Below are 18,293 nucleotides of genomic sequence, written 5' to 3'. Positions count from 1 at the left end.
ATGGCTCAGTTTATAGAGGCCCTGAATGAAACCAGGTCAGAATTTTAGTCAAGATAGGGAAAGATGGGGGAGGAGTGTCTTTGGGCATTTCTTCTCTGAAAAGAGGAAAAGCCTTGTCACAATGAATTTGAGGGTGCTGTCCCTTTTGCCTGCAGCGAGTCACAGTGCTGCCCTGCAATTCCCATGTTGCTCCTTATCTCATGAACCTTTGCTGCAGAGGAGCAACATCGACCCATGGCATGTCACACACAATTATGTCTCATTGGTTGAAAGGTAAAATAATTATAAGCAATGTAATTAATAATATGCATTTATTCAATACTGTTAAAAATACATTAAAGAGCTCTGTTCATGTATCCTCGTCACAAATCTTACGTTACAGTAATAATGTGTCATATTGTGTATGACAGACATATTAGACTCTGGTTTTATTGCGTGATTTTGAGCTCAGACATGCTGAAGTAGATCAGCTCTTGTTGCCACCACAACTACAACACCACATCCAGTAATATCGTTTGGTAACAGTTTGAACACTGACTCACACGGCACACATCTGTCATGTGTGATTTGTGGACGGTCACAATGTCTGGCAAATTGTTAAATCATTCAGTTCTTCAGGAATCTTATTTACATGCTGAGTGTTGACGCTGGCATTATGAATATGCTTAACTTAAAGGGACGGTACGGCCCCAAATCAAAGAAACAGATTTTTCCTCCGACCTGTAAAGAGTGGGTTGCCACATTTTGGAGTTATTGGCTGAAGAGGTGTCTGCCTTCTCTTGAATACAATGGAACTGGATGTCACTCACTTATGGTGCTCAAAGTGACAAAAAATACATTAAAAAAACTCAAGATAATCCACAGACCATGGTGTAATCAGTTTAGTAACTATTTTTTTTTCTACCAAACTACACCCACCAACTTTATCACCATGCAGACAGAAGTGTGCATCTACTCATGGATGAGAGGCTACAGCTCAGCCCAGAGAAAGATGCCGTCAGTGTTGACATCATACTCTGTCTCATCCAATGTTTAGATACACACTCCCTTCTGCACAGTGATTGGTGGGTGAAGTTGCCTTGAAAGAAAATAATTCCTTCACGAAATTGCTCATAATGAGGTCTGTGGATTATCTTGACTAACTGGGTCATGATTTTTTGAAAGATACATTACTGTTGAGTTTTTCAAACATATGTTTTTTGATGCTTTGAGCACCACAAACCAGCTCCATAATACTGGGGAGAGGGCAGACATCTCTACAGCCGGTATTTCCAAACCTCAGGAACTTGCTGAAGTGTTTGATTTAAAAAAAGTGTGGTCGTCATGATTGCCGTTCTCTAATGTGATACCCTTATGCACCCAAACACGGTGGTGGACTCTCTCCACCATGTGTTTCTTGAATAAACAGATGCACTCTGAGGTAACGGAGCTGTGTAACAAACAGACACAGAGTCATAGAGAAACGGGGCTTTTATGTACTTTATCAAAATGTTTCTGAAATTATACAGCAACAAAAGTATCAACACAACGCACTCTGAGTCACTGAAGCCACATCATTATGCTCTCGATCAACAGTGCACACTGCCATACAATAATGATTAAAAGCCACCAACTTATGCAACCATTAAGACAAAGTGGTTTGCTCACCAACAGAGAATGACGCACAGGAGAAATAATGTCCCCTCAATTCATGAAATATTCTGAAAAGTCCTTCAAAAGATGTTCCTGCTCGACATGTTTGTTTTCTACAAAACAGTGTTGGTTTGTTGCCCCTACTCCCCACATGATGAAAGTTTCAAATGGCATAAGAGACAGATAAGTGGATGTGACAACCATTTACTTTCAATAGCTGGAGGCTAATGCACTGTGCTGAGGCCCTGCTTGTTTGACCTATAATGACTCACCCAGCAGACCCCCATGATAAAACCTTCACCAGACCTCACATGTCATTAGATAAACAAGACATGAAAAGTCTTGTGCTAAATGGCACATAAGTGAATTTAGTTTACGTCTTACTCGTCCATCATGCGCTCTCCTATTAAAAACGGCATGTGGGAACGTTAGCGTATGATAGAAAATGAAAGTGCTGCATGATTAAATGATGAAACACTGATAATAGTTTACTTTAGATGACAGAGTGATGGGTTTATGCCTTATAACTGAGGTTTGTTTGTGTAAATATAACAGATGAAGTGATGCTAAGCTAAGCTATAGCTATGCCAGGCATGGAAAGGGGATCTGCTTAATACTGATGTCTTAGCAACAGTTTTTAAAAACTCTGGGCACTGATATCCTCTCACTGCTTACAAGCCTTAATCCAATTTTAGAAGCACAACCAAGTTGCTTTTTAGTCAGAAGGTGGAGGCTTGGTCTCACAGAGGGAAGATAAATATACACTTTCTTTCATCTTAGTGGGTATATGCAAGACTTAAGATGATTATATTGTATGTCTGAGCCAATCCTCACAGACATACAGCAAATAGAGAAATATAATTCTTGAAATCATCATGGATTTATTTTTAATCAACCAATCAGCAACAGATTTACACAATTTACAAAATCTGTATCAGTCTATAATAACCCGCTGTCTAATATTTAGCATTTATAAGAAGTACATAAATAACTGATGGTTTATAATCCACAGTAAATAAATACATAGTTTTAAAAATATGTTTGTGAAGAATTATAACTTCTCCAATCAAGCATCCATAACTGCTGTATAAAAAGCTAATTACTGCTTAATAACTGAGTATAACAGTCATTTTATGAACATATAATGAACATCTGCTACCTGTTTTAAAACTTATGGAGACAATAGATGTTTTTCGCAGCAGCCATTTTCACATGTTGTAGTCTAAACACAGACGTTCTCAGTGATACTAATTAAGGTTCTGTTCTCTTCATTTCAAACAGAGTCAGGGTGCTGATTTTGTGCACTCAATTTTTCAATTCAGTTCAATTCGATTATTGGAATGAAACTTTTGTAAACAATATTGTCAAAGCATTAAACTCACTGGAGAGACTCTGCTACACTAAATGGAATGGAACCTTAATTAGTCTAATTGATAACACCTGTGTTTACTCTACTATTTCATACAGTTGCTGTGAAAAAGGTCACTATATGACATTATTTACAACGGTGTGAAATAATTTTTTTTATTAATTACTCGATTCTGATCGGACAGTTACAGAATTCAAAGGTCTGTTATTTCTGTATAGTAGACCGTTGCTATGAACAGACCATTGCTATGGTCGCAGTTCGGATCATGAACTCTGGAGGAGCAATAAAATAAGATTTAGTGGCATCTGATTGTGAGCTTACAGACACCTCCGCCTCATGCTTACTTTCCAAGCACGCAGGGGAAACTATGGTGGCAGCAAAACTGTGGTTAGTTTGTTTATTTTGGGCTAATGTCAAAACATGGCAGCCTCCATGGAAGAAGATCCATGCTCTCTGTTAGATATAAATTCTAAGGCAACAAGTTGATTATTATTATCTAATGAGACACACTATATTTCTTTTATGTCATATTCTGCCAATAGATCCCTGTATATCACATGGGACCTTTAGTTACAGTGAGTTTTCTTTAGCTTACTTTAATTGTGATATTTTGTGATTATGGCAGAGGAAACACTACCACCTTTGTCCACAGAGCCTCCAAAATCAACACACTGTGAAAGTTCCTTGTAGTAGTTTAAATTAATGGAATGCTTTATAACCATTTCCATCACAGCTGGGATCCTAAATGTGACCTTTTTCCTCCTTAAAATCATGTTTGTTGGCTGAGAAACTTGAGAAACAATATGTAGTGGATGGTAAGTTCATCAGGTGTCAAAGTAAGAAGCTTTTAACCGGCCAATCGCTGTGGTTAGAATCATAGCTGTCATTAGAATTGGATAAATAGCCATGATGAAGGTAAGATGCGCTTATAAGGTTTTGGTTTATATTTGTCCGGGACTGCTTGAGCAACTGCATCTTGTCCAGCAGGCTGTATCATGTCAGAATAGTAACAGAGATATTCTATACTATTACTGACAAGTTCAGCTTCATGTAGGGGATTTAAGTGTCAGGATTACACACTCTGCAAAATATTCCTTCATAGGCAATGATACTATAACACCTGATATTTTAACCTGTAAGACAAAGTAAACACATAAATAATGTAGAACTTTCCATATGTAATTATGTCAAATAAATAGCAACAAAAGCAAGTTAGGAACTAAAGATTACTGCTAATTCAGTGAGCCCTCCAGAAAACCTAAATTTACACTCTGAAACAGTGTGAGATGATAAAACTCTGAGGGTTTTGCAGTGTCTGCCAGGGTCAGGGCAGAGGGCACAGCAAGTGCATGACATGGCGTTGCAGATTCCAGGCAGGTGCCACGACTGGTGTAACACTACACTAATCCAGGGCTGATCATCAGTGGAAACAGTACAAACTGACCCCAGACAAACTGGGGCACCTGCCTGCACCCGCACCGTTAATGTGAAACCCCAACGAAGATACTTTGATTTCACGCCTACTCTTTTCCCCCCGGATCTCATTAGGAGAAGGTCGCCATGAGGCCATCACAGTAAGGAGGCTAAGCACAGATGAGACGATGAACCTCGGAGATACATAGAAGTGAACATGAGACTGGAATTTAACACATTCTTCTAAGAAAATAAATCCTCTAATCCATCTATTCAAATCTGTGGGTTTTATACCAGTGTAACTATTTATGTTACATTAATTAATGTTTAACTGTATATTTTATACTCTGTTATACTGTTGGTATTGTGTTTTATTACATTACATTGCACTGGTAATGCAATTAGTTATTTATTTAATATATTGAAAAAACAGCAGGGCTGAGATCCTATCACTAGCACCTTGGAGAAGCTAGTGGCACACTGTGGCAGCTTGTGGCACCCATTGGCAGCTAGCGGTCCTCTGTAGCAGCAGCTAATTGCACTCTGTGGTGGACTGCGGCACCCTGTGACACCTAGTGCCACCCTGTGGCAGCTGCTACTTGCACTCTGTGGCAGCTTATGGCACTCTGTGACAGCTACTGGCACTCTGTGGAAGGTTTTGGCGCTCTATGTCAACTTGTGGCACCCTTTCGCATCTAGTGGCACCCCAAGGCAGCCCCTGGCACTCTGCTTGTGGCAACTTGTGGCAATCTGTGGCAGGTGGACGCACAGCATATCAAATCACAATTCCTGGAAAGTTTAAAGTTATGATCCTTGGGATGATGCATAGTGGTGTGAAAATATCAGATATAAGCAAAATGTAGTTTACCAAGGCATAACATCTTTATTGTTATACACATAACTTCATCTCCAAAGACTTTGCACAAATCAGTGGGGTAACATGAACCTTGAGATATCAAAAGTCTCACGCAGTTCCTCGGTATATCCTAAAATACTCAAACAAGTACATCTGCCTTTCACATCCCCAAATGGTACATACAGTACATCCAATTAGAAATAAAGTATTTTGTTTTCCACCGTCAAACATTATCATATGTGCATTACATTACCAATTACAAACAAGTTATATTCATTGTCAAAATACAGGTGTGCAAATTGTTAGAAAAATACCAACTCATACCAGATTCTGGATTGTGCTCTGTAAAAATCCTTACAAATAGTATATAATAATCTATATATAAATGACTCCGACATGCAATGTTGCATTTCAAAAAATATCCCATAAACAGGCTGTTCTGTTAATCCCTCTGAAACTCTAGTCTTCACCATGCTTGAGTGAAGACAGTTAAAACAAGAAAAAGAGGGTGTAGAGGAAAAAAACAGAGAAAATCATCATTAATGTGTCACATTTCTAATACAACAATGTTTTTTTTTTTAATAATTTTGTTTCTTGGTCTGCTTTTAGTGTCTATTCCAGATTTCGAATAGATTTTATTGATTAGTTTCCAGTTGTGTGGACAGTTTGCAAACATCTAACTGGCTGAAGCGTTCTCTAAATGTAACGTGCTGCTCATTGGTTAACAGACACAACTTCAAAACTGAATCGCAGCAAAGAAAACCTAGCCATTTTTTAAAGCCCTTTTAGAATGACCAATGTTCACAAACACATCAGTTGTACAATAAATAAATAATTAATCTTGGTAGTGATGACAGTAAATGTCAACCATATAAGTAACCACCTTTTTTAAAATCAAAGAAACTCATGCCATACCTGCAACAAAGACTACAAACAGCTACGATGAGGCAAGTTAAAAGCATGATTCAGGTGACGACAACAGTCAAAGTATTTCCCCCCCAACACGACAAAGTTAAGACAAGGATGGCATCTCTTTCCCCCCCCTCCCCCCAAACTTCCTCATCTTTTTTCTGAGGTAAACAGTAGTACTGTTAAAGACATTTAAAGGCATCTCTCCTTCTCCCTGGTGCCACTTTTCCCATGGCCTCAACCTGAATAAATTCAGCTTCCACTGTCCACAAGACTGTCCTGATCCAGTCTCAAAGTACGCAAGCACTGCTGGGCCTATGGAAGCAGCTGTGTGAACTGCATCTTTGCATTTTTACACTGAAACAATGAAAGCAAGGACTAGCATGAAGAAATACAAGGAAAATGGTCTCGGCGTGTACGATGAAATAATTTTCCTTCTGATTTAATAAATAACATAAGACATTTGACATGGGTTACTTCACTCTCACAGAGCTAGGTAGCTTTAAAAGTGTGAACCTCCTTATTAAACATAATTTAAGCTGTTAAATGACAACCTTTCTCAAACCAGTATTTTCAAAATAAAAATGCAACACAGGATTTTTATAATGGTACAACCCCCTCCCCCCTTTTTTGGCAAAATAAACTATAAGCTTTCCTTTGAAAAAAATAAACATATTGCACTTTCAGTAACATGAATGTGTAATGTCAAATTACAACTCAATAGTTCAATATTTTCAAAATAAAAGGGAAAAAAAATAATTTACTCATTTTGAGAAGAGATTTCCTTTTCAACTACAAGCATATGACTGCAGGTAACCAACATTCAGAGAACAACAATGAACAAAAAAAGCTACAATAAAACAGAAAACAAACAAAAACAAAATATTAAAACGGTACCATGCACGGGGAGTGTTTCAAAGCAGTGTATCCTGGGTTACAATGGACGGAGCTCGAGAAAGCTGCTGTGGTGATTGGGTAAACAGAGTAAGACTGGCTAGTGACCGTGCTAGCACTGACTGCTGGCAACGGCCGTGCCCAGTTTCCTGTTGCAAGAGTGGCGTGAACCCCAGAAAACGCTCCATTACACCCGAGCACGCTCCCGCTGCGACTGTCCCTCCCCACCCCCGCTGCCGGCCGCCGGGCTCACATCTCCCCATCAAAACGTCAGATGGCAAAATAGAAAGGCAGCTGTTTGCTCCCATCATCTAAAAGTGCATCTCCACACTCTTCCAGCAAAGTCCGTCAGCCCACCGCTACCTCTGCCAAGGCAGTGGGAGTGGGCTACAGAGACCAGTGCTTGGATCAGCACACGTGTGGGTTTCAATTACTTCTTTTTTCAGACTGTGTATGTTTGGTTGCATTTTTAAACTTTTTTTTTATTTTAATACATCTCACTAGACACGACATTTCGCCTCAGCTTTTAGAGAAGCCAGAGGAGTGCTAATTCACGGGGCAGGCCCTAAAGAAGGCCCATGACAGGTTGGTTGGTAGTGATGCCTTCCTCCTGATTCTCTTCGGTGTCACGTTGATGCCTAAACACCTACGGCCGCCCCCGTGTCTCACTGGCGCCATTTTCATTTTTCAAGGCCGGCGTTGCAACTGTACCGGTTGCCATGGTTTCACTGCAACATAAAACAGTTTGTGGGGATTTAATTGGCTGCTTGTCGCATTTCAGAAACACATTGTGGCACACACAGGACACACAAGACATGGATAAAAGGGCAGATTCATCTTTAGAAATACAAAGAGTCATCCACTCCTTATTAATTTTTTGTTGATGAATAAAGGTGTCTGGGGAAAATAAGTGAACTTACCTGAGAAACAGCATCATCATGTCAGAAAATGGACAAATATAATTGCAAGGCCAATATTCAACAGCATTACCATAGCAACAAGGATGGAGTTGGGACCCTGCAATAAATGACATTATGATCAGATATCACATATCTTCAGAAAAATGATCTTATTAAGAATCACTTGAATAGGAAGAAGTAGGCAGGATTAAAGGAATGGTTGGAAATATGATCATTTGCTTTCTCATCAAAGTTAAATGAGAAACTCGTTACTACTCAAGTCTGTATGGTAGATATGAACAGAGATGGGAACAAATACTTGTTTGTATTTAAAATAAAATACAAAATACTGGTATGGAAAATGTATTTAATTAAAATATAAGTAACTTTGAAAATATAAAAATACATACTATACAAATTAATATCATATTTTAGATAGGCTCAATATATGTGTCCCATGTGAAACCAAAAGTCAACAATGACTTATTTATTCTAGAATTATTTTTAAATTACTTAAGATACGTTTTGTAAGTACCATCATCTATGAAACGTGACTTACGTAATGCACTTATTATAACCAAAACTGAGGTTATTTTGTATTAATTTTTACATCTGTTGTATTTTAGTGTAATTTAGTTTGCTTGCACTAGAATTCAACATCTGATGATATTTTGATAATATACCTTTACTTTAAGGGAAATTTGCACCAAACACCAACAGAACTTTCCACAAGCTACTGGTCACGAGGAGCAAAAATGAGACAGTAGTAGTTCACGTTTAGCGAGTTTCTGGACCATACAGGATGTGTAACTATAAACTATAATGAGGACAATTAAGTTTTTGTTGTCCTTCAGTTTAAACCTGAGGATAAAGTGTGTCTTATTTGAGGAAAAAAGGACATATTCAGTCATGTATTTTAAGTACTTCAAATACACAGACACAAGCAATAAGTAATTGAACGTGTATTTTAAATACATTAAGACACTTGAAACACTGCCCATCTCTAGATATGAAGCTACAACCAGCAGCCAGTTAGCTTAGCTTAGCACAAAGACAGGAAACAGGGGGAAACAGCTAGCCCGGCTCTGCCCAAAGGTAACAAAATCCACTTAATCCTAATAATCAACATGCTATATCATATTGCAACTGAATTGCCAGGCAGAAATAGTCTGATATATAACTCCCTGTAAAATGCATTTTGCATGGATTAATCAAACAAGAAATTGCTTGTTAATTAGTGAGTTTTACAAGTACTGGAAGGCAGATTTTATTACTTCTGGACAGAGACGGGCTAGCTGTTTGCCCCTGTTTCCAGTCGTGACACTAAGATAATCTAACTGGCTCAAGCTTCATATTTACCATAAACACACAAGAGTGGTATCAATCTTCACACTGAACTCTCTGCAAGAAAGCAAATTTCTCAAAATGTCTTTCAAAAAACAAATGTTTTGATCTTAAAACTGATACTTACCGTTTCTTCCATGCTTTCTGCAATATCCATACTGGCTTTCTTTGTGTCTGCGAGGCTCTTTGGCTTTAGGGAATCCTGCTTCCTGAGTTTCTGGTCGCTCTTGCTCTCACGTATGGAGGCTGGCTTAGGAGTGGGGGTAAAGGACTTAGTGGCTTGTGGGGGCATACGTGCCAGGGCCAGGGCACTAGGCTCTTCTTCTGGATCCTCCTCGGGGTCTGGAGGCAGAGGGATCCGTGTAGGGGCCTTGACATAATAACTGTGGTACTCGCTGTGGAGCTCGCCGTTGACTGGAACCGCAGGAGGCTGCTGCTGTGGAGGAGGAGGAGCGGATGCTGCGGTAGACTGCTGCTGAATTTTAGCAGGTTTAGCTGGAGCCTCGACATGCATGCTCTCCTCTTTACTCAGCTTTCTGTTAGACCGCTCGTCCTTGCTGGGTTTATGACTCGACTTCTCGTCTTTGCTTATCTTGCGTGAAGGCTTTTCCTCTTTGCTGGTTTTGCGGCTGGTGCTGTTGGCGAGCTGACCTTTCTTCTTGCTGGAGTGAGGCGAGGGGGGCGGTGTGGCTACAGGGCTGGTCACAGGCGAGTGGGGAGGAGTGGTACCTTTGCGGTAAAAGTGTGGAGAATCTCTTGGGGACCTGTCCTTCTTTTCTACAGGGACCTCTTTAATCTCCACAGGCTCCTTTAACTGTTGTTTTACATAGTCGGGTCCTGCAGGGGGGAGACAGGTAACACACATTAATAAATAATCTACAGATACTACATCCAATTTACACGGGAAAGAAATACATGACTCTTGTTTACTAGTATGGTTTGGTTGCAGCATGCAAAAACAACAAAAACATCATTGTGTAGTTGTAAAGAACAGATGTATCTTTAAACCAGGGGTTCTCAACCTTTTGTACCTCAAGGCTCACTTCTGTTTGTTAAAAATATTCTGATCACCATTCAAAATAAAAGAGAAAAAACATAACAACAAAAAACTATGTCCTGAATCCAGATTGTGCCATGAGTCAAACATAACTGGTCGCTGAAATTCTGCATTTTAGTTTGATGTCTGACATTTATTTTGGAGCACTTTTAGATATAAAAAAACCACTACCTTTATAAAAAAAACATTTTGCAGTAGCACTACCACTACCAGCATCAGTTAGCTTAACTTAGCGCCAGGACTGGACATAGTTAGTGTGGCCATGAACCTCTAAAGCTCACTAATTAACATGTTGTATCTCAAAAAAAAAAAGATTTTACACCTGTACAGATTAAACAACCGAAATATATTTAGCAAGATTTAGAGATGCTGGTAGGTGTATTTTTTTGTTACACAATTAGGCTAGCATGACTAGACATGAGAATGGTATCTGTTTTCTCATCTAACTCACAGGCATAAAAAATACCAAAATGCTTTGTTTGATGTATATTGTTTAAGTTAACCTAACATCCATAACGTTTTAAATAGTGAGTGAGGCTTATCATTTTGCACCATCTACCAGCAGGCAAAAGCAATGCATTTAATTTATTCAGTCTGTCCAGAAGCAGAGATACCATGTATCTCAGTGGGGATTAAAAAAAACAGTATGCACAGGGGATATCAATTCACACCCAGGATTTAACTCTCAGAAAAAATACATGTTTAGCTCTGCAACTTGAATGTAATGATAGTACCTGAAAGGCACAAAATGGGGTTAACACCTGCCTAGCTCACACATTTACAGACAGGCAAACCAAGATTCAAACGCCCCGTTATCTGAGGTTCAGATGTAGTTTAATGATGACGCAGGAAAGCCAGCAGAGTCCTGAACAAACACCAAGACTATCCTGAAATTTCTGATGCAGCCACTGTCCAAGGAGCCAGATTAGGAAAACAGAGCACTCTTAATTTTCTCTCCATCCCGCCTGTCTGACGCGCTGCACCGTGAGCCAGATTTAAACCAGAGCTGGCCCTAAGCATAGTTGAACTTTCAAATAAAATATTCATGAATCAACATTATATATGCAATCATTCTGCACAGACTGAGGCAGACGGGGGAAAAATAGGCTGATTAATGCAGGGTCACAAACACCATTTCACAAAGGAAGCCTCCTCTGCAGGCTCATCTTCATCATCAGCCATTCTCTTTTATCAGTATGTTGTTTTCCTGGAAAGGCCCTTGTCACATCAATTCTCAGCATCCAACCAACACGTCTGTACAGATGAAGAGAGTCAACCTTAAGGTGTAATGATGCCTCTTTTTTTTTTTTTAAAGTGGCTGCTTCTTTTCTCTCCATCAGGAGTTTATGGACTGAGGTTCAGTTAGTGAACAGATTAAAGTGACACTACAGCATCTTGACTAAATGTGCACTCCTCTTTTAACTACATCTTTTGCATTTTCATTATTGGACTTTACGTCCTCTAATGCATGGACAATAGGGCCTGAATCTAAATGTAAAAGCCTTTTTGCATGTGAGAAAAATGACACTTTATCCGTCCCTTTGTTCTGTGCTGAATTAATATTTATTAGAGACATCAGGCTCTTTGTTTGCCGGCTTTTTTTTTCACTTCGCCTAAATTAGACGGTGTCAGAGTGACTAACACAGGGACAATGCTGCTTTGTTTGAAGTACATCAGATGGCATGAGCGCAGAAGGATCCTCCGCATCCTATATAGCCATCCTGAAACAGAGAGAAGCAAATCTAGAAATTATATGGACAATTGATTTTATATGTATACATATAGAGAGGGAAGAAATTTAAAGACAGGTTAGGGCCATTCTAGAGACTTGGTTCAAAGTCAGAGTTGGAAAGATCCTGAAATAGTGACTGTTTCCCCAAATTTTATATATATGTAAATATATATAAAATATATATGTTTTTTCTAAAATTTTAAGTGGGATTTATGATTTATTTTTATCTATTCATCCCGACCTGATAAGATATACTTGTCAGTCCTTCAGTATGGACTGGGTTATTGGGTTGGAAAATGAGTTAATCTCAGAGATCAATCAAAAGGATTTACTTGACACCTCTTATATGCATGCCACCTATTAAGCTTACACACCGTAATTCAATAAAAGAATTCATATTGATTTAGATTTGACACTTATCACCTCTGGGGACAATTGTGCAAACCTCAAATCCAGAAGGGAACAAGTGTTTCCAATCCCACATCAGCATAAGCAGCCTTATCGCAGAATCTTCTAGGCCTCAGTACTCATAAGCCCAAAGTATTTTTCGGCTGCATGACATTCTTAATTTGTTTCACAACCGCCACGACCAATAAGACCCACTACAAAGAGATGGGGGGACATTTGAACATCTGCGGGGCTTAATATATCTGCGGAGCTTAATTTCACACCATAACTCAATAAGAGTTAGGGCTTCATGGGCGGGCCTGAGCAGTTTCAGTCTGTTTGGGGACGGATTCCTGCCAGGGGTTCCAGGCATTTTCTGAATGGTTCTCGCCACTAAAATGACCCCCAGCCTCACACACACACAGACTGCATTCCCCTCCTGAAGCCAATCTAAATTCAAAAACATGCTGAACGTGGATGTACTTTTTTTTGTGTTTCAACACTAGAAAGCTGATATTTTATCATGTTGTTGTGATGAGTGAGTGAAGATTTATTAGTCGTACTCTAACTCTACCAAGGAATCCTGCCAGGTCAGCTGGAACATGTACTGGGACTCAATTACCCAAATGGTCGTGGTGTTTCTTTCATCTGAACATTGATCAGCTGGGCTGAGTCTGCAGCCCTCCAGAGAGGGTCATTAAAATAGGCCATGGTATTAGTCATAGCCAAGACACAAATAATCAACACAAACCCAAATAAGCACAAGCAAAAATCTGAATTATAACAAAATGATTTTTTTCCTCAAATATAAAGAGACATTTCACCTAAAAATCAAAAATACATTATTTTCTTTTTACCTGTAGAGCCAATTGTCCATTTAGATTTTTTTTTGGTATGAGTTGCCCACTTTTGGAGAAATGTCTACCTTATCTCGACTGTAATGGAATTAGCTTCTGGTCCTCAAAGCACCAAAAACACACATTTGAAGAAGTCAACAGCAACGTCTTTTTCTGGAAATCATGACATTTCCTCAGCCCTCTTTTCATTCTGTGCTCCAGTTACAGTTGAGCAAGCATAGTACCTTGGTCTGCTTTCTCCTTTTCCTATTTTCTTTTGTACTTATGCTGTGTGCTAACCAAACTTTGAAGATGATTTTGTTGAGGGACCTGTAAAAACAACATATATTATCATCTTAAATTAGCTAATGTTAGCAGCAAAATCCTAGCAACTAGATAGTCAGTCTACATCAACTATAAGCTTGCTAGTTAGCTAGAGTTTTGTTTACATTATTGCTTGATTAGTCTGTGTTTTGCTAATGTTATCTAACTTAAGATGTGACCCTATAGAAAAGCGAAGTCATGCCCCTTCCAGTGAGCCCCATGGGATCTAACTTTAGATATAATATGAACGGTAGTCTATGTTAGAGACAAATTATTTTTTGATCCATTTGAACTGTGCTATGACATTACACGTATGTTGTTTGTAAATTTAAAACATAATTTTAAATTTGTGTTTGTTTGTAATTTAGTTTAGCTTTATGCGAAAGCGCTCAGTGAACTACATTTCTGGTCTTGCACAATACAACAACAGTCATAAACACTAATCTCACTCCTTATAATGTTATCTTGCATGAAGTGTTTTATCCAGTGACTCTTAGTGGTTTTATCAGCCATGAAGGGAAAGAACAAGTAAGACCTGCTGTTTTACATCCCAGTACAAAAACACGTAGGCATCAAAGCTTCAGTGGCTGGGTGTGTAGTCTTTTTAATTACTTCACAGTCTTACTTGAACAGTTTTATGAACTGAGATTCTCTTGTTTTGTAAAATCTTAAACTGACAAACATCACATGTGTAATTTGTGACATAATTCAAATGGGATCAAAAAATAATTTGTCTCTTGCTATAGAGGTCCACCGAAAGGGGCATGACTGTTATTGGAGCATGTAGCAAAAAAGGGCGGGACTTAGGAAGGGTCAATTATTCAAGATAATCCACAGACCTCGCAGTGAACAGTTCTGTGTATGAACTATTTTCCCTCTGCTTAACTACACCTGCCAACTCTATCACTGCACAGAAGGAAGTGTGCATCCAGTCATGGATGAGAAGCTTGTGCTTGTGACAGCTGCTCACAACAAGGTCAGTGGATTATCTTGAGTAAGCAGGTTCTAATTTCTTGAAATACTGCTGTTGAATTTTACAAACTTTTTTTTTTTTTGGTGATCTGAACACCACAAGCTGTGTGCCATCTAGTTCTACAGCTGATATCTCCAAAACTCAGCAGCTGACTCCAAAGCAATCTGGATGGATAAATAATACTACAGATATTTTTTTTTATTTTGGGGTGAACTGTCTCTTTAAGATTCATGCATACAATTTTTTTTAATTCTTTTCAAGAAAAGCTCAAGTATAATATGTAATATGTCTTCATCTTCTAGCCTCATCACGGTCTCTTTGAGGTTATTAGAATACAAGCTTTTGTTTAAGCTGCGGTTGCCAGTTCTGTTCATGTTAATCCACAGCACATTTTCTGCTCCAGTGCTCTCCAAGCAAAACACACGCTCTGACACACGCACACACACGATCATACACTCACACAAAACACAACGGATCGACTGTTTAAGACCTAGCCTAACCCCTACTGACCTTAATATGAGATGAATAGCAGTAGCAATAGGGGAGGTGTGCACGTGTGTGTGTGTGTGTGTGTGTGTGTATATGAGGGGGGATGGAGTACAGTATGTGCTGTTACCACATCTGTTGCCATTGTACATCATTCTGGGTTCAACTGAAGATTCATAAGGAGGAAGGGGGTCAGTATATTACAATTTACTGTTATAAACCCCAGAGTTGAAAAGTCATTCAGCAAATATCTATTCTTGCCACTTGAATCTTTTTTTTTCAAGAAGTGCTGACAATCAAACACTGACCCAAGGCTATTATTGTTGTTAAATGAATGATGACAAGTCTTGGCTGCTGCCGTGTCTTTACATCCTAACAGGGACAGAAATTTACATTTCTTCAGGCAAACTGTTTGGTCCAGCTTTTCATCAGTGCTATATGTCAAACATATAAGACATTTGCATTTTCCTGATTGTGTTCTATGATAAATTTGGTTAGATTTCATTTTATTCACATTCTAGTATTGATATCATATATGTATTAATCTGTGCTGTGGGTCACCATGTCACCATGTTTTCTACTCTGTTATATTTACCATTCATGAATCAATTTGTAGCTTTTAGATTTTGTCTCTTTCTTCCTCCTACTCACGCTGGCAGATGGGCAGGGGGAGCTGTCATTGTTTGGCCAGATTACTTCCACTACTGTTACATAGACAAACACACACGCACATATATATACACACTTAACTCATACAAACACATGCATATAAAGTATACTCCACTGTCTGTGGCCACTGTTTTGAGTGTAATCACTGTTTTCTGGTGCTTTGTTTGTAATTGGCAGCATGCAAAGAGGAACATGAAGGGCATCGTGTTCACATGAACTGACATGTGATTGATGGAGAAATGGCGTGCTGGAAAGAGTCAAATCCAGACAAGGAAATGATAGCAAAGGTCACAGATAATCTACTAATTTCCACAAATGGTCCAGAAGGTTGTGCCTGCTTTAACAAGTCCCACATTGTCCCATATTCCCATTTTTTCATGCAGTAAGACTTTCAAAGCGGACTTGAGTTCTTCCTTTAATAGGAATGTCGTGGTAACTGCTGATTCAGTATCAAGTCAACGCCAAATTTCTGATAACATGACAGTACATGTTTTTCTACGGTACAGTTGTAACAGGGATGCAGTTCTTCTGCATCTGAAGTAGGGGCATATGCACCTGCAAAAGGTCTAGTCTGCTGTTAAATGCCAAAGGAAGAAAATTGTTCGCCAGCACTGAAGAACAACCATCAGACTTTTCAGATGAAAGGAGGAAACACTTACAAACTCAGCAAAGCATCTCAAAGAATGACATCTAGATGCAACGAATTCATAGAAGTCAAGGTAAGCTTCAACGTTGCATTAACAACACATCCAAACATGTTCCCGTGCCGTTGCTGTTGTTTGAGACAACTGGAAATGCTGCATAGCCAAATTTGATTAAGGAGTCCAAGTTGTAGTGACAGGATTTATCATTTTGTTTTTGTCCATGGTATTGAATAGGGTAGGTTTACATACAACACAAAACTGAGCACTGCCACAAATCTTTGCATGTATCACAATATCAGAGTTTTGATAATCGATACAGTATCACAAAATATAACATTGCTATACTCAAGTATATCAATATCTTTCTACAACCCTGGGGCTGACACAGTAATACATCATCACAGGAATAATGCCCAATCTACCTCACAACTTACGATGACTATTTCTGCTAAAGGTACAGCTAAAAAAATGTCTGACATTTGCTTTGAAACGGGTGGGATCACTGGTATCTTAAAATACTTTATATGCTGTATCCTTGAAAGTCATACAAAGTTGCTGCATGACTTTAAACTTGAGCTGAACTACCGTCTTCAAACTTACTCCACGACACCTGCTGCCATGAATATAAAGCAACACCTGCTTGTGTCTGGCTCTCGGGCCTGACAAGTCCAGGTTTTTATGGTTTCACCTGGCCCAAGCGTACCTTGACTGGGTCACACAGGGCGGAGCGGGAACCCTGCTGGGCCCCCTAACCTCCAGCTCCCCCAACCCCTACCCCCACCCTCTGTGCCCGGCTGAAGGAAGGGACAGCTGCTCTGCGTCAGCCCTTGAGAGGGGCAAGCGCGGGGCCGAGCTCCTCTCAGTGCATAAGGATTTCAGCTATGTCTCCATTAGACCCCAGCGAACACCAAATATAGCCCAATTAACGTCACAACACAGGCCACGCCCAGCTAACCCTCGCTGCTCCCCCTCCAGGGTGCTGTATGTGAACCAATCATAAAGGTCAGGGTCCTGTTCCCTGTGACCCTCTCTTCCCTTTTGAAGTACACACTCTCAATCTGGGTGATAATCTGCTATGAGTCTGAAATGCCAATTACAAACAACAAGGGGTTTAGACCCCTGGTTGTTACCCTCGAGGACTTATTAGAAGCTGAGGGGACGGGGGTACGTGAGAATATTTCCACTGTAGAGGTAGACGAGGTAGACATTGAGGAAGCAGAGGAGTTTTTGTAAAGTCCTTTTTATCGTAAAGCCTTTTCTTGTATTGTGTCTATAGTGTCTATGCTACATCTCAAGGGGCTGTACTTATAAATTCCAAAGTCACACAAGTGCCTTCTAATGCTATAGGCACTCAGATTGAGTATCACTGTAACACAAGTTGAGAACTCAGGATTTCAAGGCAACTCCAAGGCCAACATGTTTTGAAATAAAAATTGTTTCCAGTGAGCTGTGAACATGATTTGTTTTGTTGTTGTTGTTTTTTTTAATTTGTGTGCTTGAAACTATTTCTGAAATACAATTTGTTTGGGCTTCTAAAACACAAAGACTGAAGTTAGTTGTTTTCTAAAAAAAAAAAGCATTATTAGTAAAACTTTTTTCAGAACTTAAGAGTTTAAGTCTAAAATCTAAAGTTGCCTGTAAAAACGCAAAATTTAAAAAAAAAAAAAAAAAAAAAAAAAATTAAATAAATTTTTAATAATTTTTTTAAAATTAAAAGTTTTGAGGCAACAGATTTTTCAGTCAGACACCAAAGTTTTGACCACAGTTTGACAACTAGTAATGTTTTGTTGAGATAATTTACTTTTCTTCTTTAGATAAACTTGAATTGTAGTGAGAGTGAATAATGGTTAATAATTTCAACTGCAACCA

At 39.1% G+C, this 18,293-nt stretch overlaps 1 protein-coding gene across 1 annotated transcript in view; it reads right to left on the bottom strand.

Annotated features, from left to right (window-relative positions):
• Positions 1-5,274: 5,274 nt before the first annotated feature.
• Positions 5,275-18,293, bottom strand: part of jph1a (junctophilin 1a) — a 45,735-nt gene continuing 32,716 nt past the window's right edge. The window contains exons 5-7 of the mRNA XM_084746884.1: positions 9,444-10,153; positions 7,994-8,090; positions 5,275-7,801 (exon numbers count right to left, since the gene is read on the bottom strand). Coding sequence (XP_084603010.1) covers positions 8,010-8,090; positions 9,444-10,153 — 791 coding nt within the window. The 3' untranslated portion in view covers positions 5,275-7,801; positions 7,994-8,009. The remainder of the gene's footprint in view (positions 7,802-7,993; positions 8,091-9,443; positions 10,154-18,293) is intronic.

Source organism: Lutjanus erythropterus, chromosome 21 (genome assembly GCF_056507025.1).
Source record: "Lutjanus erythropterus isolate fLutEry1 chromosome 21, fLutEry1.hap2, whole genome shotgun sequence".
In the NCBI taxonomy this organism is placed as follows: Eukaryota; Metazoa; Chordata; class Actinopteri; order Lutjaniformes; family Lutjanidae; genus Lutjanus; species Lutjanus erythropterus.
Note: the sequence above shows the minus strand (reverse complement) of the source record. Positions and strands in the feature narration are given on the sequence as shown.